The sequence below is a fragment of the Epinephelus lanceolatus genome, chromosome 8 (genome assembly GCF_041903045.1).
Source record: "Epinephelus lanceolatus isolate andai-2023 chromosome 8, ASM4190304v1, whole genome shotgun sequence".
Taxonomy (NCBI): domain Eukaryota; kingdom Metazoa; phylum Chordata; class Actinopteri; order Perciformes; family Serranidae; genus Epinephelus; species Epinephelus lanceolatus.
In genome coordinates, this window is record NC_135741.1 from 10,533,677 (window position 1) to 10,561,553 (window position 27,877).

At 39.9% G+C, this 27,877-nt stretch overlaps 1 protein-coding gene across 2 annotated transcripts; it reads left to right on the forward strand.

Moving 5' to 3' along the window:
• Positions 1 to 905: 905 nt before the first annotated feature.
• On the forward strand, positions 906 to 27,841 carry dgkaa (diacylglycerol kinase, alpha a). Of its 2 annotated transcripts, none has more exons than XM_033629575.2 (24): positions 906 to 1,069; positions 9,000 to 9,103; positions 9,436 to 9,512; positions 11,906 to 12,035; positions 12,239 to 12,313; positions 12,401 to 12,450; positions 12,612 to 12,686; positions 12,963 to 13,079; positions 14,201 to 14,318; positions 14,491 to 14,579; positions 14,671 to 14,790; positions 15,654 to 15,752; positions 15,984 to 16,070; positions 16,198 to 16,271; positions 16,353 to 16,427; positions 18,256 to 18,341; positions 18,471 to 18,560; positions 18,747 to 18,907; positions 18,995 to 19,059; positions 19,448 to 19,538; positions 19,686 to 19,872; positions 23,983 to 24,100; positions 24,303 to 24,363; positions 26,799 to 27,841. In XM_033629575.2, the coding sequence occupies exons 2-24, from the start codon at positions 9,028 to 9,030 to the stop codon at positions 26,877 to 26,879; spliced, it is 2,202 nt and encodes a 733-aa protein (XP_033485466.1). In that variant the 5' UTR covers positions 906 to 1,069; positions 9,000 to 9,027; the 3' UTR covers positions 26,880 to 27,841. The 2 variants fall into 2 exon arrangements, with proteins under 2 accessions (XP_033485466.1, XP_078025949.1); XM_078169823.1 differs by having other exon boundaries at positions 937 to 1,069; positions 9,004 to 9,103.
• The last annotated feature ends 36 nt before the right edge of the window (positions 27,842 to 27,877 follow it).

Here is a 27,877-nt window from a genome sequence, read left to right on the forward strand (position 1 = left end):
TGGCTGCAGGTGACCGTTAAACTCCTTAAAAGTAGTTCCAAACAACAGTTTATTCACACTCTAAATCAATGCGCAGTGTCCAGTAAAGCCGCGAGTAACCATAGCAACACTACTAATGAAATCTTGCACCATGACACCTGAGGAGACAATAGCCAAACTGTTTAGCTAGGTTAACAAACGATCTTTACTAAATGGATAACTGCACCTTCATATCCGTGTTTATTTATTTTTGCTAGTGATAATGGCAACTAGCAGTAAACACAAAAATATTGCTTGGCCAAGGTGTCCAGATATGAGAAGAAAAAAAGGAAGGTGTCTGTCGCTGTTAGTTAGGACCGCCAACTGGTAAAGCTAACATTAGCTAACGTTAGTTTAACTAACTGCCGTTATTACAGTAGGTAAGCTAACATCTTTGTGAGGCTTATTGTGATTTTTGATAACATTAGTCTTACAGTATCATGCTCATCAGTATCATCTTTATTATGTTAGCTTGTGGCATGTTTTCACAAAACAAAGCTTAACGTTAGCCTAGCCTAACATGTAGGACATACATAAAACCACAAAGAAAAAAAATGTAACTAGGTTTGGTTTAATTTCTTGGAACCAAATATAGCAAATATTTCAGCAAGTTAATACTTGCACCAAATACATTTTAAGAATCCACATGTACAATTTTAATGGAGCTAATTGCTAACGTTACATTTTTTAATAGCATTCCGTAGAAAAAGCTTGTAGCATATTGCTTTGATTTCCTTAGTAGGGAGAAGTGCCGTTACACGTTACAGCTGCAAAATTTTAATGAGCATTACTTTGCAACTTTGCAGATGGATGCATGCCTGTGTAACGAGTGTGTATTGGTTAGCACAGAGGGCGCAGAGCAGCTGAGGCGGTGCTTGACAGGAGGGATCTGCTCACTCACTCCCTGCTCTGCATTCACCGCTTCCACAGCGCGGACCTGCTGCTTTCACAGAAAGTTAAAGGCCACCTCTGAAAGCAGGGGTTTTGACCGGTTGTCCAGCTGCATCACGACAAGCTCATTAAAGACGACCAACGGTGTGGCGAGAGAAAGGTAAATGACTCTCACAAACAAACAGTAGGTCCGTAAACGGCGTATTGATTGAAGTTTCTGTGCAGCCCTGTAGGGCTTTCAGCTGCAGATGAACGACACTCAAATACGAGGGGATAATTTTTGCTTGTTGTTTTTGTGCTGCCGTCAAGAAATGTATATAAAATCCAAGAAGGTGCATCTGGGAATTGATTGCTTTCAGTCCTGTGCATGTGATTTCTTTTTACAAGAGAGAGTGCGGCGGATAGTCGTGAGTTAATAACAGAGTAATTCACTCAGTCGAACAACAGCCAGGAAGGCAGACCGTTTGCAGTTTAATGCACGGTCCTCTGCCTTCTTTTTTAAAAGTCTGTCTTATCATTTCAGTTCCCGTTGCAGTGTGTCATGACGGTTAATGTCAGGCAGCTTAAGTTACCTGCGGGGCAACCCTTAGTCTATTTACAGAATTGAGCAATACATCTGTCAGAGAAGAGACTGGTGAGCATTCAGGAGTATCCGAAGTATTTGGGTTATCATGTCTGGTAACTTGGCGTAAAGGACTCCACTATATGTTTCATTTAAACTTGCCAACACATGCTACAGCTTAATATATTACAAGTACATGTAACAAGCAGGTTTATAGTGTAATTGCTCCATGTTTGATAACATCTTATCTGAGTGACACCCATTTTAGATTATGTTTGTTGCTGGATATGGTGCTATTCCAGCAGGGACAGTGAAACCTCAGTCAAGATAGACATACAAACAACTCAGGGGGTTTTCACTGTGTTTTTGTCACTTGTGGGATAACAAAATCCTCCACAGTGTGAAGTAGATGATGGTGGGCGTTGTTGGGCACTGTCACTGCTGTGTGGTCACTGTTTACGCAAAACTCCTCTTTCACTATCATTCGACTGCAAATGGTGAATGTGACATTCAGTCCTTATGCTAACTGGCAAAACAAAGCATACAGGAAAGTCTCGATACTTTTGTCAGGTCTGCGTTTTTACGTTTTTTGCCTGAACCATTGGTTTCAAGACTGTTTTATTTTCAGGTGGCACTTTCTTGGTTGAGCTGTGTGTTCATTTCGAGCAGGTTATTTTAAAAGCTGGGGAGTCTCAGTGGTATTCATCAGTTTCTAGCTGTGAGAGAGTTTTCAGGCACACACAATCAATACTGTAGTCAGGTCAATTGTCCCATTGGCAATGTTTACATCAAAGGCTGGAGGCTGTAAATTAAGTAGAATTTGACCCCTTTTGTGATCTGTGGTTTAATCTATAAATTTTAGCTGTTATTATAAAGCGTAGCTAGGGTAATGAGAGAAATGGCATGGATACCTTTTGTTTACACACTATTTCACTTCTCTAAATACAGTAGCTCTGTCATCCATTTAGCTTTCAGTTCCTTCATTATATTATTCCCTGGAGTCAGCCTGAATCCTGTATCAGTGAGTGTGATTTTTAACCCCTCTGGCTTTCATAAATAAAGTGTCAATAATATGTTATACGTTATTATCATGTCATTGGAAGCAATTCAGATATGACATGCCATTCAAGTCTCAACTGCTGTAACTTACGACATCACTTGTGTTGTCTTTGTTAGGCTCATCGATTCACATTTCAAAAATATTTCACAGGAGCTAATGAAATCAAATATATTTCAGTCCTCTATGAAGACCCCCTGAATTACTGACATGATAGTGGAAAATACTACGTGATTGCATTTCAGATTGAATCATTGAAAAATGTGACATTTAATGTTGTTTTATTTTCAGTTGTGGATAGATCTGTGGGCGAACCAGGCGAGACTCCCTGATAACGTACTACACTTACACCATAAAAGCAGTGTGGCTGCTGTATGACAGCGTGCACTCTCACAAGTCTGGGCAGGTTTGAGTTTTTTTTTCTCTGAGCACAGCATGGTGTTCTACAAGGCTGCCTCCACAAAAAGCTATTATATAAGTCACATTCAAGTCTGAACCCAGAGTGATGGGCAGTCCTCACTTTGAAGCCACGGAGCGAGCAAAGCCTCGCCTACATTTTCCAAGAAATCTGTGATTCATACTGTGGTGAATGTCTTTTGTTTTTTTTTCTTTCGTGTTTTTGTCTCATTTACAATCCGTGTTTATTGTGTTCAAGTTCCCCAGTGTTATGACTAACTAGACCCTGCTGTCGTTTGCATACCTCTCAATTCCTCAGATATTACCATTCAGCAATAGACAAGGGGTAGCCCAGTTTTTTACAGAGCATGCTTATTGCTTTTGACCCTGCTTTTTGCATAAATTTCAAAACAGTGTTCAACTGATAAATCTCACACCAGCTAGATTTTTTTATCCAGGATCTTGCATAAAAATTTTAAATAAGAAATACAATAGCTATTTCTTAGTCAGGGTTCTCTCAGTAGAGTCAGCAACACATTTTCCAGTACACAGTACAGTGATATGTATTAAACTGAACTAAAGTGAAGATGTAAAACAACCAGGGGGAAGTAGTGGTTATGGGCTGTAGCTCTAGGGATATATAAATGTGACGAAGTGGCTTTTTTTTCTCTGATAGTTCCACTAAGTCAAACATTACTGCTGGTTTGAAACTTCTGACTCGGACTGCAAAGTGACCCCTGAGCAAACAATCCATTTATAGTAAGGGAGTATTCCCGTGTTCATGCAATGAGTCACAGTAGCATCTGTATGCAGAATGCAATTTAGAGCATGGCCTCGAGTTTTGAAGGTCAAACAAGGCTCATAGCGTGGGAGGAGGTGAAGCTGCAGGGGGAAGACTCACGGCTACTGACTAGGCTCCCCCTTCCCTGAACTGGCTGCTACCCTCTCTGCTTGTGCCTCCTCCTACCTGTTAGTCACCCGCGGCAGTGCTCTGACGGAGAGCAGCTGATGGAGGGAAACACTTTCCATAGCAACGGAGCATGTCTGTCCTCCCCCTTCTGTTAACCTGATGCAATCTGTACACACTCTAGTGAAGAGAATTGTTGTAGTTTCGGGAGGAATACAAATGTTCAACATTAGACTTAGACTTCACTTTGTTCAAAGAGCCTACGCAGTGTTTTCCAACCACAGAATGACGGAGTCAATGGCTTGCACCCTGCAAGTGTTGCAAAACAGCAGATTTCCTTGACACAAGGCGTGGGCGTCATGACAGCTTGCACAAATATTAGCCTGCATGGAAAAAGGTCGTCCCCAAGTGTACCTTGAAATGGTTCTTGTGAAGAGAGTGCTTTATGGTTGTTGACAGTTGTACGTCAAGACATTATGGGATCATAATAAAACACATGGCATGTGTGAAGGAAAAAGCCAACTGAACTGTTCACTGTAATTCTCCAGTTATTTCACTGTGGGATTTTTTTATAAAGCAGTTTCTTTGGTGTTTATCAGATGAGTGGTCAGAAGTAAAGGTGAGTGTCAGGCTCTAAACAGAAGGTTTTTCAGAGGTTTGTGGGGGAGCAGATGTTGCTTTAACAAGCGGTTGCTACTCGGAGAACCACTTTAACATTGAAATTGTTCTTTACTGCTCATTGAAGAACCACTACTGGCCCCACGTAGAAACAGGAGGCTGTTGCTCTTGTGCATTGCCTCTCAGAGCATGTGCTGCATCACTTATTCTGTACTGATTATATGGAGAGACATTTTGTTCAAACAGAATTACACCTCAGATTGTCAGTAGAGCGAACCAAAGTAAATCACTCTGAATGATGGTTATGTGATTCCTGTTACCCTGCATTTAAACCTTTCTCATGTCTACGTGACAGAGTCTCTGCTGTGTAAATGTTTCTCTAAAGCAACATAAACAGCTTCCTCATGAAGCATCTAACATTTAACTTAAGCCCAGCAGTGACACCTTATTGAGAGCCAGCCCAGAAGCAGTTAGTCACATGGCCTGTATTAAGTCTTAACAAGCCTCAGACATTCCTCAAACCACCTGAAATATTTATACATGTTCCAGTAAGCTCAATTAGATGGTGCCTCAGATTTTCAAAACTCCATCCATGTTTGAGAGTGGAGTATATTACACTATTCATCTCCTCTCCTCTAAGTGCAGGGAATGCCTCTTCCTGTGCTCTGTGTTCTGACTGGTCCCGATTCCCACTCTGCATCGTGCATGCAAATCATTATCTAATCAGGAAGTGAGGAATCAGATTACTCAGATAGGCTTGAGATCTTGTTGAACCAGACAATAATGATGATGATGATACTCAGTTGGGAAGGAGACAAAATAGACATGACGCTGCTCACGACATCACGCCTCTCTGGAAAGCATAAAAACAGAAAAGGCAAAACAAGACACAGGAGTTATCTAAAGGAAGAAATGTGTTTATGCCTATTTTTAGCTTGTTTATTTTACAGTGTTTGAAGATTGGAGTCAGGGGTGTATTTTTAGAATAAAGAGTTTCAGGCCGTAATCAGGTGATCAGTAACAGATGTCTTTTCATGATTCCTTCATGTGTCACATTGCTGTTGATACAGACCTGGCCCACCTGATCGGCTGCATAAACAGAACTGCTAGGCAACGCCGCTGACCTTTTGAGGGAATTAAGTGAGGACAGTATGAACCTTTCAGAGTCCAAAGACAGCAAATGGATACAAATCACATGTAAAGAGTGGGTGTTATTTCAGATTATTTCATTTCTTTTTCTCAGTAAGGTCTTTGTCCTTTAAGTACTCAGATTTTCTGTTAAGTGCAGGCAGCCATCACTGATACCTGCAGTGAGGTCCTATTCATCAGGCTGGGCTGAAAACCACCACACAATCTTTTGTATGCTTCAGTTTTGTGTAGTAGATGATAGAATGGTCTTTAATATCAGAAGAGATAACAGGTTTAAAGCGGCTCATGTGGTTTTAACAACTCTACTAGGCTGTTACGCCAGGCTCAATATATTCATAATACATTTACCACATATTTATGCTACTATAGTTTAAAATCTTTCCTGTTGTAATTTATATAGCAACAATCACAAAAGAAAAGAAAGAATATGTCACTCGAAAAATGACTATTTGTACATCAGTTTTTCACCCCATGTTACCCTGAATTTTTGGGAGACTACGGTGAATGGGGAATCCATAAAAGCAAAGCAAAAGCAAAACTATAGCAAAACTCTAACTTCCATTTCCAAACACACAGCTCGTGCAGTATAATTTAATTCCCAATTATCTAGTTGTGTGCTCGGTACTTCTCAAACTTTCACTAAAACATTACAATATAAAACACCTTAGCCTAGCAGTAGCGCCCTGAGCATGCTTATGCTTGTGTGTGCATATGAGCTCTGACTGAGAAGAGTTCAAAAGCAGGTGTGTGCTACTCAGCTGGGCATGAGACTGTTTGTAGTCATGTATAGTGTTGTCCCAATACCAAAATCTTTGTTTCGGTACCAATACCAATATGAATTTCGATAGTTTTCGATACTCTTCGGTACTTTTCCTAAGGAAATGTCCTTTTGGATACAAACCTTTAGAACAATAAATAGTAGGGGTGTAACGGTACCAAAAAACGGACGTCATGGTTTGGTAACTCAAATGTTCCACCAAGTTGGTGTTGTCTCGTGTTGTCTCCCTTTGCGAGGCAGACTTTCTCTTGTCTTTTTTCACGTGCGCCTGCTGCAAATGTTGATACAGGTGTTGTCATACACACCACTTGCGCAATCTGTGCTCCAATAGGAACAAGAAAGGCGTTTGTGTGCATAAATGAGTAAAATAAATTAACTAAATTAATGAATTGAATCAATTTGAAAGTACCGGTATTTTTCAAATGCAGTATAGTACCGTTTGGAATACTCTAGTACTGCGGTACTATTTTAGTACCGGTATACCGTGCAACACTAGTCATGTATTTTAAATTGTAATGTTTTCGCAAAAATGCATGTGTTTGGGGGCACTGAGTATACAACTGGATAAATGAGACTTGGATTATACTGCACGATTTGTGTGAGAGTTTATGAACGGATGTTTTGATTAGGTTTTGCTGTTTTAAAAGCGTTCTCCTTTAAGTCTGTCCATGAAGAATGGTTGCCTTTTTTGTATTCTCAGTTCACTGGAGGTATGAGAGGGAAAAAAATGTCTTCCCAGAAATCAAGGTAATGTGCGGTGGGTAATTGATATACAAGTTGTCATTTTGCAGGTTTTACTTCCTATACATCAATACTGCTGACCATTTTCCGAAGCATGCTGTAGAGTTACTTCTTCTGAACCTGCCTTTTCCACTTTAGGTTCCAGCCCTCCAGTGCCATTAATTTCCATACTGTATTAAAATCAATCAGCAAGCTATTAAAACTTTCTTGACTTGTGCACTCCAACAGAGTAGTTTAAAAACTGAATTTATTGTTTTGAAAGGTCCATTATCGTTGAATGGTAATGCAGGTGAAGTGCAGATTCATTTAGGAAGTCTCCACTGCATTACCTGATAATGGGAATGTGCTGTAGACAAAGCCTAATGCAGTTTGCTGTGATGGATTACACTAGTCAGGCAAGTCTCAAGCATGGAATTGCAAAATATTCTGCACTTGTGTAAAGTATTTATGGGTTAAATCATGCATAATCAGTGCTGTGGTCTTATAAAGCAAGACTATTTCACTTTTTCTTAACAAGTGATGATTACAGGAAAATGGTTAATGAGTGAAAACAAAAACATCATGTAAAAGGTAGAGGTGTACAAACTAAAGGACAGTCATTGAGGCTGTAAATTCACTTAGTTATGTCAGTTATATCAGTCTAAAGTTTGCTAATATTAACCACCATAAGATACTGGTCACACCAGACAAGGCAAAACAACAAAACCCCTGAGATTATCAAATAGAGCCAGGGTGCATTTTTGTTGCTTATTAACTCAACAATTTGTTTGTTAATGAGAGGATGCGTTATTTTATCTATGAGAATATCACAAGGATCTGAAATGCTCATCTTACTTCTTCTTTCTTAAAAATGCACCAGTTGCTCCTTTTTCTTAAGTGATTAATGGATACACGTGTCTGTTTGTTTTCCTGTCATTAGCAAGCCTCCCTCTATTATGCTTTAACTGCATGTTTGCTTCTTGAAGAAAGTATTTACAACACTCTCACCAAATGTTCCTCCTCACTTAACGCTTCAGACTTCAGAGCGACATGCAAGGCCAATTTTCATTGCTCCTTTTCTGTGTCAGATTCAAATTTCACGCCTGCTTTCAGCCTTGTATGACATTTAAGGCTCTTCTTTTTGTTTGTAGGGGAGGTCCCTTGACAAGCCAGTTTGTTCTTTTCACCTCTCTGCAAGATTTTATTGTTTATTTCCTCATTTCAACACTACTCTTTTGTGCTAAACTTAAAGCCAGTCACTCTTTATATGTAGTGTTGCATAATTCATATTTGGGCCAGTGACTATATGGAAAGAGATTCTGGGTGGAGAGAATCCCCAGAGTCGAAGTATCATGGGTACCTTTAGCCTGACATAATTTCTACCAGACTTTTGGCCCAGTTTATAGTGGATATTCATATGTAAGTGTTGGTGAGAGATTTAAAATGAATACAGTATATAGACGTCAGAACAGAGAAGTCTGAAACTTAATGTCAGAGCATACAAGGAAGTAATTTTATCCTTAAACACTATGAGGAAAGATTGTGGGTCAACGAGCACTTACCACAGTGATGTACATAATGATGGTTAGGCATAAAAACCTTTTATAATTATTTGTAGTGTTCACCAAAAGGGAAAAGACATGTGTACAGAGTTGACTGCTGATGTTCTGAACAGTTCTCTATATTCTCTGGCAGTAACTGCTTTGCTTCTGCTTCACTCAAACTTTGGACATTGAGTGTGGTTCTCCCAGTCTACAATCGTGGATTTTTACAGAGCGAGATGGAAGATGCTATCTTTTGCTTGCAGCCATGCTTTTATGTTTTACAAAGAGGCAGGCTACTGTGCACCCACCTTCTCTTTGCTCTCCGTCTATGTCTCACTGTTTCTCTCGCTTATGCACAGGCAGGCAGTTAGTGCAGAAGCAGGCACCATGTCCACCCCCACAAACCCAGAGGTGAAGGAACTGAACCCTGTCGACTTTATCCAGCTACAGCAGTACATTGAATGTGAGTACAGACGGGCGGGCGGGCAGGCAGCTTTCTCAGCGCTTAACGCCCCCCTCCCCTCCACTTCCACTTCCACCCACACACACACTCATTTACACTCGCTCATGGTTTCTCGTATCTAGAAGAGGTTGCAGTCTGCCACATTCTGTTTTTTGCAAATAAAGTGTGTAGGTCTTTTGTTTTTTCTACAGATAGATCTATATTCATTTTGTAATCATGTGTCCTCAATATTTACGGAACAGTAAACTGATATGTGAAAAACATTTGAGAGCTTCCCTCGTGTACAGAAGTACACGTGTAACCCTGTGTGACCTGTGTGTCTTTGCTTCCAGACTGCAGTTTGAAGGTGAAAGACGTGCTGAGGGAATTTGATGCAGATGGCCGTCTGGCCCGGCACAGACATGGAGAGGTGAGGGGACGGTGTGTCCTGCTGTTCACCATCACATCCAAAACTCACTCGCAGCTAACAGAGGCACATAACTGAACTGAATAACAGCTCTCAGCGGAGTAGTTTAATGAGAAACGAGCACTTGATTTATGTATATCGAGCAGTTACTAATTGTCCTGCACTGATTAATTAGATTCAAACCCATCGGTCATGTTGACTAAGTTGTCCAAGAGAAATGTCTCCAGTGCATTGGAGCGAGGTTGCAAATGTAAATTACCTCCTTAGTTTTGCCCACGCAGCAGTGTCGTGCCGAACAGTGTGCTGGCTGCCCTCATGCAGTGTAAGCTCAAATGTGATTGAGAAAAGATCTTTCCAATACTGTAGTGTCAGTGGGTGATACTGCCAACTAATTTGTGCAGAAAACAAATGCAGCAATTTCGAATGCATAATTTGACTACATACAGTTTAATTAGATAATTGGAAGGAAATGTTTTTTTATTGGGAAATACTGCCAGAAAGTACTATTTAATAGATTTTAAAAACACACATAACAATGAAGTTACTGTGTGTGTGTGTGTTTGTGTGTGTGTGTGTGTGTGTGTGTGTAGAATAATACCACAGTTTCTGTGGTCTCACTCTCGTTCGCCTTTTTTCTTTCCTTTTGTCACTGGGATCTGGCTGCCTCATGGTGACATTATTTATTACTGGGGCAGCTCTGCAGGGTATCAACCAGGGAAATGGAATAATGTCAACAAGAATTGGGTTTGTGGTCCACCGTTATCGAGGGACTATTGCTTGTTGGCCCTGCAGCATATTATCGTGTGAGAACGACAGATACCAGGCCCAACAGATGTACTGAAATTTTGATTTAGGAGCTTGTTTTTTGCTTTATGTCATTGTCACATGAAAACCCTGCAACCACTCCAACATGTGTCTAAGAGACATCTTTAGCGTTTGAAAGCCTTTCAACCCTCACTGGATGTACTTTCAGTTCACGGCTCTCAAGCTCAACATGAGGGTGTTTTTTTTGTTTTTTTGTTGTTTTTTTTGAGAAAACGACTCATATCAGATACAAAATTTTAACATGGTGAATATCATCTTCCCTTATTTTTTAGAAGGGGTGAATTTGAAAATTGCAGAAGTTAACACACACACACACACACACAGAGAAAACATTTCACCATATTGTAACACTCGAGAGCGGTCTCGTCTTGGACCACGTCTTTACCTGCTCTTGTCTCAGTCTCAGACAAAGAGGACTCAGGATTTTATTTCAAAACCAGTCAAGACCACAACTGTGGGGAGTTGGATATAAATAGTTATGTTGTTTTCAGCTCGTTAGTGTGTGTTTATATTTGTTTGTTCATAGAAAACAAACTAATTCCTGTACGTGAAGTTCACCTCTGCAATGCCTTCTGATTATTTTATCAAGACATTTCTCACGGTATACTTCAGCCCACTTCAGACCAAAGATTCGCAACGAGACGAGTTGTAACTTGCAATTACTTGGAATGCACTGGTGTGCAATGTTCCGAAAACTTGTCAGTTACACCAATGTGACTGGACAAGACGATGCATCATCTCCATAGCAACAACTCCCTGTACTTTTGTTCTAACTTCCAGTTTTTCAGGCTTATTTTGATGATGAATATAATTTGTAGCTTCTTAAAATATGAATGGGGATAGTGATAAAGAGAGACTTGCTACAGGTGTATTTCTATGAAACGGCGAAAACATAAAGATAATGCCCTGAGCTTCATATGGACTGTATTTACAATGAATACGGCACCATAATTTAAATAACCAGCACTGATTAATCAGTCAGTGAGTATTTGTGTGTGACGTGCACATACAGCAAGCAGCAGCAGCAACCTACCTTCCGACACAACAGTCTGTGAGGACAAAGACCGACATATGTGTCAACAGCCACAGAGATGTAAAGGAGACGGACATGGGCTGTTGTCGAAGAATGCCTCAGCAAGCCAACACGCTTCTGTGGACTGACTTGGCCTGCAGATTTTGCTACAAGCCAATTGGCTGTATAAACAGGTGACATGCCTGATGTTCTAAAACTAGCTGCTGGCAACCTGACAAGCTGAGTCACAGGTGACACCATCAGTCGGCTTGAGTCAAGCTGAGACGGGCCCATTCACATAGCTGGAACTTGCAAATCTTTGGTCTGAACTGGGCTTTACACGCATATATACAGAGTGCATGTAAAGAGATGCATGAAAAAGAAATGTCATTTGTCTTCTGAGTGTGTTTTTATGGGAATGTGGGACTCCCACATTGGTCTAGGTCTCATTGCCTAAAAATCACTCTGGTTTTGGTCATGACTTGGTCTCAGTTTAGGCGGTCTTGACTACAACACTGTTAAAAACAAAACATGATTTTCCCATTCATTTTTTTCCCAGTGCATCAATGAAGAAGGCTTTCGTCTGTTCTTGAAGACATATTTAGAAGTGGAGGACTTCCCTGTGGATCTCTGCCAGCGACTCTTCCGCTCCTTCCAAAACTCTGAACCCACCCAGGAAGACAGTGCCAGTGAGATTATACACAGTGTATTAACACAACCTACTGCCTCCATGCTACTTTGCAGCATGCCCCTCTCAGTTTACGCCATGGCCTATTTGGCATACATTCATTTATCACCACATGCCCATGAGTTACTGTTTGTGCAGATATGTAATATGTGTAACGAGAGTGTTCACAGCCATCTCTCTCTCTCTCCTCCGGCTCTCCTGTAGAGGAAGTCTTTCTGAAGGATGTTTCATGCTACTTCTCTCTGCTGGAGGATGGGCAGCCCAGGGACAAGTTGGAGTGTGAGTCCTTTGTTTCTTTTCTGCCCAACATAATTTGAATGATGAATTGGTTCAGCACTTCCACTTTCATTTTCCATCCCTCTTTAGTCGCTTTCAAGCTCTATGACAGAGATGGCAATGGAGTCCTCGACAGCTCTGTAAGTTATTCAGAAAATCTGTAAAGTGTGAATGTCAAGATCAAGTTAAAAAATCTGGCTCTTCTGTGGATTCAGTTCAAGGTTGAATCACCATAAGATTTAAAGTATTGTGTCATACCAGCAGCAGTACTAAAACAAGTCTTTTGTTGTTTTTCAAACAGGAAGTGGATAGGATTATTGCTCAGATGATGCATGCTGCAGAATACCTCGGATGGGATGTGTCAGAGCTGAGGCCGGTAAGTCCTAGAATGCTTTAGCCTTGACGGTATCATAAATGCACGTATAGATAGACAGAGTTGTTTGCGCAAGATGTTGTTTACGTCATTACGTCAGTTCTGTATATGACAGTACTTGTTACTCATTTGCTAGAGTTGTTAAAACGATAAGCTTCTTTGTGCTTATGAAATCAACAAATTCCCACACATGAATAGTTCCAGAAAACATATGTCCTTTTTTAAGTGATAGAGGTTTGTGTGCTGATTTGATAATAACATCAAATGTCATTTAATCAGGTTCTGAAGGACATGATGACAGCAATAGATGCTGACAGCAGCGGCACGGTGTCTCTGGAGGAGTGGGTGGAGGGAGGCATGAACAACGTTCCCTTGCTTGTCTTGCTGGGTTTGAAGGTACTTTAGAGCCAGCATGTTTCTCTTTTCATTAAGTGTTGGCCTCAAAAGCCTAACTGAGATATAATTCATTTTTACAGCAGATGTCTCACAAAGTGGTAAAACCCACTTTTACTGCTCTTGTGAAACCTTGGCTTCGCGTGCCACTCCTCTGTCCTCTGCCTCCTCCCCCACTATAAGGGATTTTTTTGCCGACTCAGTGTAACAGGGTGTGGTAATGTCATCTTCTCTCATGCAAACTCTGCACCATCAGAGTGCTCCTGTGTTTTCCATTTAGTCTGCACAATCTGTGCCCATATTTATGTACTGCATAAAATAGCATTCCGTAGGCCGATGATCTATATTTGACTAAAGAAATTTTAACATTGGCTGTAATCACAAAAAAGTGGTTGTCTTAAATCATGGACAGATCCATTTTGTGTTGTGGGTTTTGTTTAATGGGTTGCCAGGAATGTAAAAGCCACTTACTGTAAGACTGCATGGTCACTGCTGCGGTCTAAAACCATACACTGGACTCTGCCACTGGGTTTGGCCTCTACTACAATGCCAGGGACTTCCCCTCAGGCTATTTCTAGCCACCAGTGGACATTTGAAGCCTGGGGTGCATGAATTCAGCCCCCTCACAGTTGCTGTGTGCTTTTTTCGCGGCCTGCCTGCTATGCTTCACGCAGTGAGCGATAGGCTGATGCATCATGTTGGGGAAAAAACATGTCAGTGTCTAATCCATATAAGAGAGCTGTTCGTTTGTTAACAGATTGAAAGCAGCCTTATAATCTTGTGCTGAGAATTGGAGATTATAGTCAGTGTTGATTTGAATATCCATGGTGCTACACTTTATGTCATGATATGTAGAGCCACTACATACTGCATAATCAGCAATCTCATTAACGCAAGGTTAGTCGTGAGTGGGTGTGAAAAACAACTGAAATGCAGGCTTTGCCCACAGTGTTTTTATGAAAGGGTTTTTGCAGCTTGATTTAAAATTTAACAAAGGAAACAAATATAAGCTTCTTTGTTGCATTTAGTTTTCTGTTGAAATGCAAATAAGCTAGCACGGGAACAAAGATCTTAAAACATGATGTTCTTCTCTTTTCTTCAATGATCGCACCTTCAACAATTAGATGACCCAGAAAGACGGGCAGCACCTTTGGAGGATGAAACATTTCAACAAGCCTGTTTACTGCAACGTATGCCAGAGCTTGCTGCTGGGTCTGAGGAAGCAAGGACTATGCTGCACCTGTGAGTACCTGAACTCACCAGAAGAGGGTGACACTGCAGTGACATTTATCACTGACAGTGTGGTGTCAAAACTGAGAAATGCAGGATCCATCTGTCAGCCTTAAATTTGACAGGATCATTTATATTCACATAAACATTATATGACACCTGGGTTATGTGTCCTGTTGTGTAGGTTGCAAATACACAGTCCACGGCCGCTGTGCTAACAGGAACCCTGCCCCCTGCACCAGGACGTATGTGATGTCGAAGAAGGAAACAGGGGTATGCCAGTGTCTCCATGGCAACATTTATACTCATAGTCTATATTAAACATATCTTATGTAGACGTTAAAACATTCATCCCACATTTCAGATTCCAGCGCACGACTGGGTGAGTGGGAACTGTGACTCTAGGAAGTGTGAAAAATGCCAGAAGAAGATCAAGAGCTATCAAGGCTTAACTGGGAAACACTGTGTATGGTGCCACACGATGGTGAGGAAACATCTATGTGTGTCTGCTTTTTAGGTATATATACATAATAAGCAATGAGGAGAAAATGTGCATTTTGGTTATTAGGTACTCAAATGGGACAAACTGAAAACTTGGTATTTCACCTGGAGGCAGTGCCTTACGTCCTGTGTCACACAGAATGTTGTGCGCCTGGTGCATGTTCTCTTTACCTCTCACTGGGTTGTGTCTTCATAATTTAGATAAGAAAAAATATGTTTATTATGTCCACAAACAAAGATCTACTATTCAGATATTAATGTGTATCTGGCATCAATAGATCCCCAGCTTTAACGCGCTCACAAGGCAGACAATCAGTTTTGATGTACATAGGTATGAGACCAAACATATGATAGGAAACATTAATAGTATATTGTGTATACCTTCATACTTGTGTATTATTCATACCACTTGTGTATTATTCATACCACTCAATTAACCTTCTCATTTTCATCAAACCAAAATAAATCAGGATGTTTACTGTGCAGTCTTACGAAAGTGCACCCAGGGTATCATAAAAGTTTGAATGTACACTCACAGGCTTAAATGGCCACGGAGCTCGCCAAAGTTGCCTGCAAAACCATGCCCATCCAGATGAAGTACAAAGTTTTTCGTGAGTCCCTGGTTCCAATGGCCTAATTATAGGCTGTGTACCCATGATGCTTTGGGATCAAATTCAGTCTGGGGAGGCTTATTTTCTTCAAACTTTTCTGTCTCTTCCTGACTCCAGACTCACTTTGCAGAAATGCAAAGAAAAAATCATTTAAAAGGATACATTTAGATCCTGTTTGTAGTCATCACTGTTGTGCTGGGAGTTTAACGCATGTGTCATTGTTTATGTTTAACAGCGTCATGATGAATGTGCTGACCAAGAGCCAACAGAGTGTACCTGTGGGCCGCTCAGAGACCATATCCTGCCTCCATGGGCAATATATCCTGTTATAAAGGTACAGAATTATCCGCAGGCATATGTACAGTACAAACACTGTCTGTCACTCCAACGCAGAACTGAAACATCCACTCAGGGCTGTTTCTTGTTTTTTGTAAACCCTTCTCACCTGTGTTGGCGTTTTGACAGGTACAGTGTGTGGAGATTTGTCTTTTTTCTCACAAGGCAAAAAAATCTATTGCATTTTCTCTGGTTTATTCGCAGTCTGCCTTTGTTTTTGTCCCTAAAGGAGAGACCAAACAATGTAAAGAATGGCTGCTCAGGCTCAACGGATGACAGCGAGCTCAATACTACTCCTGATGGACAAGTGCTTCAGGTATTATTCTCTCCAAAGAAGCCTCTTGTCAATGTTGAATTTTTACAAGGAGAAAGCTAAATTTGATTTGGCTACATGTACAAAAAATCAGTAACTCAAATGACAACATTGGTTTATCATTCGACAGATCAGCCCTGTGCCAAACACCCATCCTCTTCTAGTGTTTGTCAACCCTAAGAGTGGTGGCAAGCAGGGAGAAAGGTGAGTCCAAAAAAGAATATGTTCATTAGAAATGGATGTCTAATACATGCACATCGTTTAGCCTGGTTTTATGTATTTCAGAGTCCTGCATAAATTTCAGTATTTACTGAATCCACGGCAGGTAAACAACCTTTCAAATGGTGGACCTGGACCAGGGTGAGTAAAAATAAACTAAGGTCAGTATGACATGGGAATAAATGGATGAATGGAAATAGACTGTATTTGAAAAGACCTAACACCCAGATGCACTAAAGCATCTGACAGGCATGTTTTCAAGTGCATGTATTGTTTTAAATGGCCACACACGCACCAAAAGCATTTTTGAGACGCGTCAGATTGCTTTGATGTCCCCAGTCCGACCTTTTTTTGATTTTGGAGGGTCAAATGAGGACATAGCAACCAAAGTCAGTGAGGCAGAGAGGAGAGGCAGAGAGGTAGACATGCAGCACTTCCACTTCCACTAACAGCTGACTTTAGCTCCATTAGCTATGCTTAAAATGTTATGCATTACATTAATATAGTTGAAATTATGCAATGGTAAATGAAAACAACCACTATATGTGTTGACACATGTCAGATACTAAAAATAAGTACAATGACAGAGCTTAGATCACGGCGTCATCAACGAGAATAGTCCAAGGGCCAGAGTTTTTCTAAGGAGACATTGTGAGGGCTGGACTCTCAAATATATATAGATAGATTGATAGAAATATAGGTAGATAGAGACCTATTTTGCTTGCCATTGTTTAATTATTTAATTGATATATTGTTACATTTAATATATATATTTGAATAATAAAAATTAAATAAAATGTTGAATAAGATCATGTGAAAAAAATTAAATGTGTTAAATAAGAGCTAAGAGTTTGTCCCCATTCTTGCATTAAGATATGCCCAAAGCAGCATCCCATTTATCAAAGAGCGGAATTACTTTCAGCTTTACTTATCCAATCTGCACCACCCAACCAGCGCCACAGCACGTGTGTATATGGTTTTCTGTGTGTGTGTGTGTTAGAGACAGAGTTAGAAATAAAGAGTGACAGAGAGAAAGGAAGAGAAGGTGTAAGGTAGTGGACGCGATGTGTCTGTACGTTATAAATAACTCACTCAGGCTGCTGTTTTGCCATTTTTTTGACATTTGATATTTTCTCTAATAAGCATACATAACCCGCTGCATCATTATCGCTAATAATAAACTGACAAATGGATTTATAATGGCTTTAGTTAGTACCCATGGGTCAAACACACATCTTTGAGGTTGGTAAATCATTTCTAATGAAATTATTCCCATCTCAATCATGTTAGAGGTTGCCTCAACACAGGAAGAAAACAACAGATATCTTAAGTATTGTAATGCATTTTTTAACCTCTTCACATTTTCTAAATTAATTAATGTTCTGTTCCATCTGAGCCAGATGGAAAGCTTTGGTGGGCCGCCAGTTGTCTATTACTGGCTTAGATCCTCACATCAGCATAACAGACCCACCCTGGATCATCTATCCTGAATGTTAACATCTACTGGTCATAACTTAACTTGCTACATAAACCTTACAACAGAAATTAATTAACCTAGTGCAGAATTATGATTAGCTGTGCTTTCAGAGACTTTCACCCAGCTGGACGAAAAAATAAAAGATGAAATGAGATGTCTGGTTCCCAGCAGCTTTACTGGTGTTCTACAGCCAAACAACTGAAGAAACAAATTGGAATGTATAGAAAATCAATGGAGGGGAATCTGTAAAGCGTTCAAACTTGTGCCTGCCTACATATAAATAGGGACCTTTTCCTAAAGTACTGCTGGTTCTTTGATGCTGGAATCTAAACTCTGGTGCTTGTAGTGGGCCATAAGAGCATCAAATGAGACGTGTCAGTTATGGCTTTCAGTGCATTTGGGCCTACAGACTTCAACAGTAGATTACTTAAGACCACATTGTGCTGAATACTCGAAGCTCTGCTGTGATAGTTCCCATCATCTTTCTTTCAGATTGAGTTTCTTCAGGAACCTGCAGGATTACAGGATCTTGGTGTGCGGGGGAGACGGCACAGTTGGCTGGATTCTAGACGCAATAGGTGAGACTGGTGGATCACTATAAGAGGAAGCACTATAAATGGCACTCGCTAGCTTCCACACCATGCGCTTCTGTTGAAAATCGTGACGCATTTCCTGTTTCCTTCCCTTTTTCCTTGTCTTGATATCAGACAAAGCCAATCTGGTGGTACGGCCACCTGTCGCTGTGCTTCCCCTGGGCACAGGAAATGACCTTGCGCGATGCCTGCGATGGGGAGGAGGTGAGAAAATGAATTAGAGATTGAGTGTTGTCTGAAGATGAAAATAAAGAATCGGTTTGCTGCGTGTGCTCTGTTGCTATGTGTGTGTTTGAATATGATTCAGCAAAGGAGAAGTGCTCCAAATGGTCTATTCATTATTTGTCTAGATTAGTCATCTTGTTCTTTGTGCATGTTTTCTTTCTGAAGGATATGATGGTGAGGATCTGAGTCGTATTCTTAAAGACATCGAGGGCAGCTCTGAGGTGCTGATGGACCGCTGGAGTGTGCAGGTCATCACAGATGAGAATCAGGAGAAAGGCGACCCGGTGCCCTATGAAATCATCAACAACTACTTCTCTATTGGAGTTGTGAGTCTCTCAGAAAAAAAAGTCACACAGGAGGAAGTGTTTATTTTTTCAGGTTTGTGTTTGGATCATTCTGTGTTGTGTTGACAGGATGCCTCCATTGCCCACCGGTTTCACACAATGAGGGAGAAACATCCCCAGAAATTCAACAGCAGGTACGCATTGCACTCTTAGATGGAACATATTCAGTTTCTAAGGCCGCTCTGCAGAAACAGCAAACAAACAACAGTATCCCACTCTGTAATAAAAACAGCTCCGTTTTTAAATCATACCTCAAACAGATGTACTGTTCAATAACAAAGCAGACCTGGGGAGCTCTTTAAATTTTTTGTCATCTTTTAGTTTTCCTGTTTACAGCAACAGATTTTTGAGGCTGAAAAAAAAACTGAATGCAGGTGGCCACAGCAGATGTCTGTTGCAGCAAGCGTTGCAACTTGACTCCTCCTCCCTCTGAAGAGCTGTCTGTGACAAAAGGAGAAAATGTTCTGTGAAAATGAAATATCACTTAAACCTGAACAAACCCACACTTTTTTGTGACGGCAGAATGAAGAACAAGCTGTGGTATTTTGAATTCGCTACTTCAGAAACCATCTCTGCTTCCTGCAAGAAACTGAGCGAAAGTCTAACAATCGAGGTGAGAACGCAGCATCAGCTTTGCAAGTTTGTGTTTTGCCTTTGAAACAAACTGTTTCTGCAGTGTGAAAAAAAGAACGGTTCCCACAGTCAGACAGAGTACTGATACTTTCATTCTCTCTGTGACCTGCTGCTGTTTCTTCTTCAGTGCGCTGGTAGTCCACTGGATCTCAGCAACCTGTCTCTAGAAGGGGTCGCTGTCCTAAACATTCCCAGCATGCACGGTGGCTCCAATCTGTGGGGTGAGACCAAAAAAGGGGACACAAAGGGACAGACAAGTCAGGAAGAGCCTGAGGTGATCGTCGACCCAGAAATCCTGAAAGTGACCTCCCAAGGTATTTTATCTTTGGTGAAGGGTGCATATGATAATATTGTAAATCTGACTTAAAGCAACTACAAGGAACTTTTCATTTAGTGTTGATTTTTGGGGCCCCTCTGCACAATAGCGGTGGTGTTTCCATTTGTGACTAGAGCTGGGTTAAAATAATAGATTCATCCGATTCAAATTGATCTTCATTCAAATGACCCAATATCAATTTGTAAAATCTGAGATCGATCTTATTATATGAGCTTTTTCCATCATTAATGACCGTAGTATTGATAAGCTGCGACGTTACTGATTCTTTATCTGTAACTGTTAGCTTACTTTTTTATGTTGTGGAGTAATTTATTATGCTGCAGCAGCCCCTCCTGCTGTCTGTGTGTCGGGGCTTCTGTGCCACATTTACGCACGCACACACACACACACACACACACACACACACACACACGGAATAGAGATGCTGCATTGGAGACAGAGCAGTAAAGATAGCTGAGCTGACGACAGCTGAGTTTGTTACTGTGAGTGCAATAAACCTCCTCTGGGAAAAAGTCAATACTTTATCAATACACCTTTTTAGCAACATGTAAACATGTAGAAAAGCGATATTTTAATCTGCTCTGTCTGCAGTGTCTCATCCACTGCTGCTAATATAATGTTATACACAAGCACAGAGTGCTTTCCATCTTATAGCAAATTATTACTAACAAGCTAAAACAACTGTTGTGTCTTAAGGTTTAGTTCAGTTTGCCTAGTATCTTACAACTTACCAAGAGTAATGTGACCTGCAGGCAGTGAGTCTCCTCAGCAGCAGAGAGGACAGGAGGACTGATACTGACTGATGTCTGTGTTCTTTATTCTGTCTACTCTTCACTCAGTACTGTGATGTCAGGAATATGATTAATTTTATTATCATTTTAAATTTCTTTACAGTGAGATATTAAGTTTATATTTTGACTTTGCTGTTTTAATATCACCGTTGCTGCTCTAGAAACATTTAGTTATAAAATATTCAGTTTTATTCCTGTCCTATTCCTTGTGAATCAAAATCAAATTGATTCATGAAATCAGTGGCGATACTCAGCCCTATTTGTGACTATGTAAGATTAATAACTGTAGTATGATGTAAAACCAGGTTTCATTATCCATAAAGAAAACGGGCATATTAGATACATGTCTATGAGGAAGAGGGCCAGATCAGGGTTGGTTTTAAATCCTGCAATTCTCTCATCTGGTGAGTGATCGACCAAGGTTGACTTGTGTTTCCGCATATGCTTTATCTCCGTCCCTTTTAGCTTCTTTTGTTCTTCTATCACCTCTTCTCTTTGCTGATTGTACCCCAGAATCAGCCTTAACCACAAAATATAACATCAAAAATAAGAGACTGACTCTGTTTCATAACCAGCTAAAAACTCCTTGTAGTTGCTTTAAAGCAGCCCAAATCAATATTTTTCATCTGCAGTTTCTCACAGCTACATGCAGGTTTTATCGGCTCATTATTTGGTTTTACAGCCCATAAACTTTACTCTCATTAACCTCGCTTCAACTCGAGCTGCAGCAGGCAGCTGTTTTTAGCACAAAGGTCCTGATAAATCTCCTGTACTTGTCCAGTACAAACATACAGAGCTAAAGGGAGAGTGAATATTGGACTTACAAACCCCGACAGGTCCCACAATAAATGATAAGATAAGATAAGATACGCCTTTATTGATCCCACAATTGAGAAATTCCAGTGTTACAGCAGTCAAGGGGAAAGAGTCAGATTAAAGATTTCAAAATTTAAACTTAAAAACTTAAAACTGCAAACGCAAAATAAAGTACAAAAAATACAAGAAACGGCGATAAATAATAATAACAATAATAATAATAATAATAATAATGAGCAGTGAATAAAAAAAGCAGTGGATTAAAGAGAGCACATCTAGTACAAGTGATTGTATGTGCAAAAAACAGCAAACAGCTGTGGTGTTTATAAAGTGTTGCTCAGTGTCTGTTGGATGTGTAAATAAGAGACTGAAAAGGGCCGACTGAACAACTTATGAGGTGATTAAATGTCAGATGTTTTGTTTTCTGCTTCATCTGCTGCTCCCAAGTGGTTTAAAATCAATTAATGCAGTTTCAAGAGGGTTATTTGCACAAATCATTAAATGCAGTAAATGAAACTGGCTCCCATGTGAAGAAACCATTCGTCTAACTCACTGGTACATAACCCACTAGAGGCCGCCAAAGCTTCACCAGGGTTGCAAGGCCCTCTTGATTTTAAGAGGTGTAGGAAAATATCTCAGCATTGCTCTGATTTCTGTGAACAAAAAAAAAAACGAAATGAAATTGTTATTTTAAAGATTATTATTCAAGATATAAACCTCAAAAACAATCTCATATGATAGGTGCACGGTGAAGATATGAACACAAGCCATAATCACACAGCTTTCACGCTCTGCGACATGGCCTCGTCCTGCGTTAGCAAAGTACACAGTTAAAACAATTAAAGAGCTAATAGAACAATGGATAAGCATCAAGAAGAAAACAAAAAAGACGACTTATTAAGGAAAAAACAACAATACTGACAGAGAATCGTTAAAACATTCCTAAAAAAAATTTAAGAAACTAATCTTTGATGAATTATTCACAGAAATATGCTCAAAATCTGTCCAAATCTCTGAATAAAAGGGGTTCCTTATAGCAGTGCTTCCCAACTGGTCCAGTCACGGGGTCCAGATTTCTCCATAGTCATGAGTTGAAGGTCCACGCAACTTAATACATTCAGCGTCATACTAGCGTGTTTGGCCATGTCGTTGAGCTAGTTCTCTTATGTCTCTGTCAAGTAGCTCTCTGTTAGTCACTCACTCTACGGCAGGAAACTTTACTTCAAAATGAAAAGCTCTGTGCTGGAAATTCGCTGTCCTTCAAAATAAAAGATGTTTTTTTACAAACTTGACATACTCGTGAGTCGCTTGCGGTCCATTCAGAAAACCGCGACCCACCAGTTGGGAACCACTGCCTTAAAGGAATACGTCATCTGCAAAATGACTAATTGTATGTTAATTATTCAGTGTATTACCTTGAATTTGTGGAGAAAACTTTTCGCTCAATAAAGAATTTTCACTAAAAGCACGTCAGTACATTCCCATGCATGGCTGAGTAGTGTCCCTGTTCAGGTGGAACTAATATGCTTGCGTGTGCTCAGGGCGCGCTGCTCGTAGGCTTTAATGTTTTAAATCTGAATAGTTAAATGAAGATGCATGTGTTTGGGAAGTACTGAGGAAAAGACTGGATAAATGTGATCTGGATTATACTGCAAGAGTTGTTTGTAACAAGATGTTTTGATATAATTTTGCTGTCGTCAAACGCGGCCCCCATTTACTTAAATTCATGAAGAATGATCACCTCTTCTGGATTTTCCATTCATCAAAAGGGCATGCATGGAAAATAAAATTTTCTTTACAAATTCAATGTAACACAAGTAATTGATGTGTGTGTAAATGACAAATGGTCAGTTTGTTCTTCTGAGGAAACAGTTCGGGAACCTCTGGTCGGACTTGATGATGTATTTTCATGCTCTTTTGGTATTTAAACCTATATTAACTAATTTTTCTGGCCTCTTGAAGGCAGCAATTTATAAACACAACACTGACCTTTAAAACCTGCTGACACATCCAGCAGACACAGAGCAACATTAGCTTTCATCTGGAGTCGTGTTTGTGTCCACCTGTCCAATATTCACTCGGTGTTCACCAGCTAGGTGCCAACTTTCTGTCTACTGTTTTGTTTTGGGCAGATAGTGTACAGTCAGTTTATCAGAGCTTTTATTTACTGAAAACAGTTCAAGTTATCTGTTTGTTCTCCATTGATTGATTGTTCACATCAAAATGTCGACCAAAGCCCCTCTGAAAATATTTGGACTTTGATTTATTACGGAGCAGTTTCAGTTTTAGTATAAATGTATTCAGTGATGCATGTGGTGGATTCACTTTATGCACAACATGACTTTGCTGCTTTAATTGACTCCCACGCTGTTTCCTGATGCAGAATAGATATGATGATTAAATATTTGGGTTTGTCTCAGACTGAGCAATGTCCGCCGTCTGCACAGTTGATGTTCAGAGTGTCTGTGTGTTCTTGTCAGATCTCAGTGATCGTCGATTAGAGGTGGTTGGCCTAGAGGGAGCCATGGAGATGGGACAGATATACACGGGTCTGAAGAGTGCTGTGAGGCTGGCGAAAACGTCACAGATCACCATCAGGTGAGAAACAGACATGTTCAGACTTGTCGGGGTTTGAGCTCCAAGTCATGATGGCTTGTAGTTGAGTGTGATCACCAGCTGAGGATGATCCTCTGGTTCTTTACATAACAATAATCACGCACACTGGCTTTCCTTTTGATATTTTAATCACACATTAGGGGCATTGATTTTGCTACCTGATCTCTCTGTACTTTACCCCCAGGACGAAGAAAGCATTACCGATGCAGATAGACGGAGAGCCGTGGATGCAGCCTCCCTGCACAGTAAATAAGACACAGACACAAACACAGATTCTTCCTGAGCTGAGACACCCCAGGTGGAATTATAGTTGTTTTTTTTTTCATGCACTGGTCAATTTTGAGTTTTTGGGCTATTTTGCATTCTTAACGTGCTCTTTCACACAAGTGAAAAGAAGATTTCCAAAATACACATTTAGATGTTTATTTCAGTTCAGATTTCTCCTCTGGAAATGCATGTCAAAGGCACAGATTAATTTAGATATGCTTCATTTGCATATTTAAACATAAAAAAAAAAAAAACTCGTAATACAAAAAAGTCTAAGTGTAAGTAAATCTTAGTTCTTGCAAGGTGCTGAGTCCAGACTGGTAGAAAGAGATTTCCGCACACTTACATCCATGCAGAGCAAACATGAGGCAACAATGGACAGGCTTGTAAAAGTAACCAATCTCAGTACACAACACACCTGTGTCCTTTCAAAGCCCCATTTACTATGTGATATAATTGTAATTTGATATTGTTATAAAGTGCTCTGTGATTTTAAATGTTTTTCTGGTCTCACTGTGTTCCATCCTTGACTTATATTGTGGTGCTGTATGACAAGACAAATATGGCTTCCATTTGTATGCCTTTCAGTCAAAGAGCATGGATACCAAGAGGCGAAGCTCAATAGAACGCCCCATAGCAACAGACTCGCCTGTGGTTTCGTCCTACCGCCGCCATTTTGGACTGTCAGCAGACCGCAGCAGACCCACTTGCATACAAAAACACACAGACAAACTGAAGTATATCGCTATTAATTATGCTTACAATGCTACTCACCTCTCGATAGCCTGGTCACAGCTGCTTTTTCACGTTTTTGTAAAGTAAAATATAGACTTTAAAAAAACAAAACGAAGAAAAATGGCCTAGATGGCATCTCTACATATTACATCTACATATTACATCCACTTATGAGAAGATTAACTTAATTACTCCTTCAAAATCACCCCATAAGCCAATCTACCAAAGAAAAAAAAATTCAATATTTTAACTAGAAGCACATTAATGGCGACGTCACATAGTCAGGAATAAAGATTTATTTACAGTTTGTACAGTAAGGGGACAATAATAATAATAATAATATATAGGCTATTTTAATATGATATATTTTAATGCTAAAGCAGTAATCAGTTCTGATATAAATGGTCCAAGAGGCCATATATATATATATATATATACATATATGTGTGTGTGTGTGTATATATGTATATATATATATATACAACAAAACAAAACTGGCATATTAAATTGATATTAAAACACTTTAAAACTTACACCTCAGGAGTTCTTACCTTACCGGGATTCTTCGGGAAACGGTGGAAGGCCAGGTGCGGGGTGTTCCACTGATAGTTATTGCAGTTAATTGAACTACACTGTTTTCTTTTACTTTTTTCTCCTCTCTCCTTGACATCTTGTATGTTGTCTGGGCGCAACAGTCCAAGCTCAATAGTCCAAAATGGCGGCAGCGCCCCTAGTGGCTGTTGGCAAAAATTCAATGGAGTTTCGCCTCTTGGTATCCATGCTCTTTGTTTCAGTTTGCCATCCAGTATTAAAAAAAAACTACAACTCCCAGAAGGTGTAGCTCCCTCCTACCACCAGGGTTAGACACAGGTGTGTTGCATACAGCCAGTGATTAGACTGACACTGGTTACTTTTACCAGCCTGTCCATTGTTGCGTCATGTCTGCTCTGATGAAGGTCGAATAGACTGACAGCTCAACAATAAAGTGAGACACTGCACAGATGTAATGGTGCTGTCTGTTGAAATATTTTTATCTTGAAATGTATGGAATTTTACAGGACATATCTTCAAAGGCCGTTTTCTCAAAATGAGTTTTTTCTCACTCTGAGCCAAAAGTCTCAACTTCAGCAGCTCATACACACACACGCACCAAACTTTACAGTTTTATTCCTGTCTATATTCTGAAGGTTTTTATAGAGGGGTTTGTTTATAACATTCACAGCCTCATTTAGGGAACATTTTATTCATAAGAACATGGTGAAATTAGATTTTTTTTTTTAGGGCTGTTGACAGTATTATATGTGATAAAAAGAGAGATCCAAAATTCTGTCTGTAAAAACCATTGAATCTAATGTCAACAAAATGAAATAAGAATTTTGAATCTGGCTTTATCCAATGTTCAGATGTTTGTTCTGGTAATGTGTGAAAATCAGCTCATATTTAATTTGATAATGCATCATTTGCATATTTAAAAAAAACTTGTTATGAAAAAATAATTGTCTTACTGCAAGTCATCATCTGGAGAAGTTTCATGGTGAAATCTGTTAGTTAAAAATGTTACCCTATCACCTGGGGTGTCTCTCCTTAAATGAAATTAAATATTAAAGTAAAATTTCCTTATTTAAGTTTGATTATCTTGTAATTTACTGGACACTTTGCTTTTTTATTTCCTTTCCAGATTCACATCACACACAAGAATCAGGCCAGAATGTTGATGGCTCCTCAGGCCAAATCATCTGGCTTTTTCACCTACAAATGAAACTATTCAGACGCAGCAGCCCAATCCTTGTAAATAGAGGACTGACACTTTTTTTATATGTATACCATCAGTTTGAATGTGTATGTTGTAGAATAATCGCATCGTGAAGGTCAGAGTTAGGATAACTGCATCTCTGTAACACATAACCGAAGCATGGCACTGTATGAATACAACTGTGTGGTAAGATATGTTTCCATCGTGGCAAAACGATTTTGACCAAATGTACTTGGTGTTTATATCAATACTCAACTCTCTCGCTGCCTCTGTCTCAGTGCTTCACAGTTAGTAGAAATGCTGTTCTGTAGGAACTTAAACATTTAAAGTAAAGTGAATATCACGCTAAAAGATGAATACTCAGCTCCATGTGCCTTTACGATTTGTCCTCTATGGTTATGGCTTCGGTAGGAGACTTACAGAGCTCTGTGTAGATGTGCACTTTGGACTTAAACCATGTAGTATTGCTGTTTTCGTTGTGGCTGTAAAGATGCTGTGGACGCCAGATAAATGTTGTTGTCAATTTGGAACCAAAAGCGAAGGTTAGATGAGATTACATTTCAGATTGTTTCACATTTAACATTTCAGATGATACTTGAAAGTGTTGTGGGGAACAGTAACGGACAATCATTGCCAGAAGGGCTGCATGTTGATCTGCTGCAGCAGTAAGCCCACTCTACTGTTCCTGTGTGTGTGTGTGTGTGTGTGTGTGTGTGTGTGTGTGTGTGTGTGTGTGTGTGTGTGTGTGTGTGTGTGTGTGAGGACAGACAGCTGAGATGTGCTCACTTCTAACTTATAAATTGCGACGAGTTGGATTTGAAATTATTGGTTCAGACCAATTTAAATATGTGTAGTTCTTATTTAAATGCTTTAACTGTCATATCATTTCAATATATCTGGAATATGTTTATGTAATATGCCTGAAATAACACACTGTGTAAAGATTTTAATAAATCATCTGAACTTCAGTGTTTGGTACTCCTCATTCTTTATGTGGTAGGTCA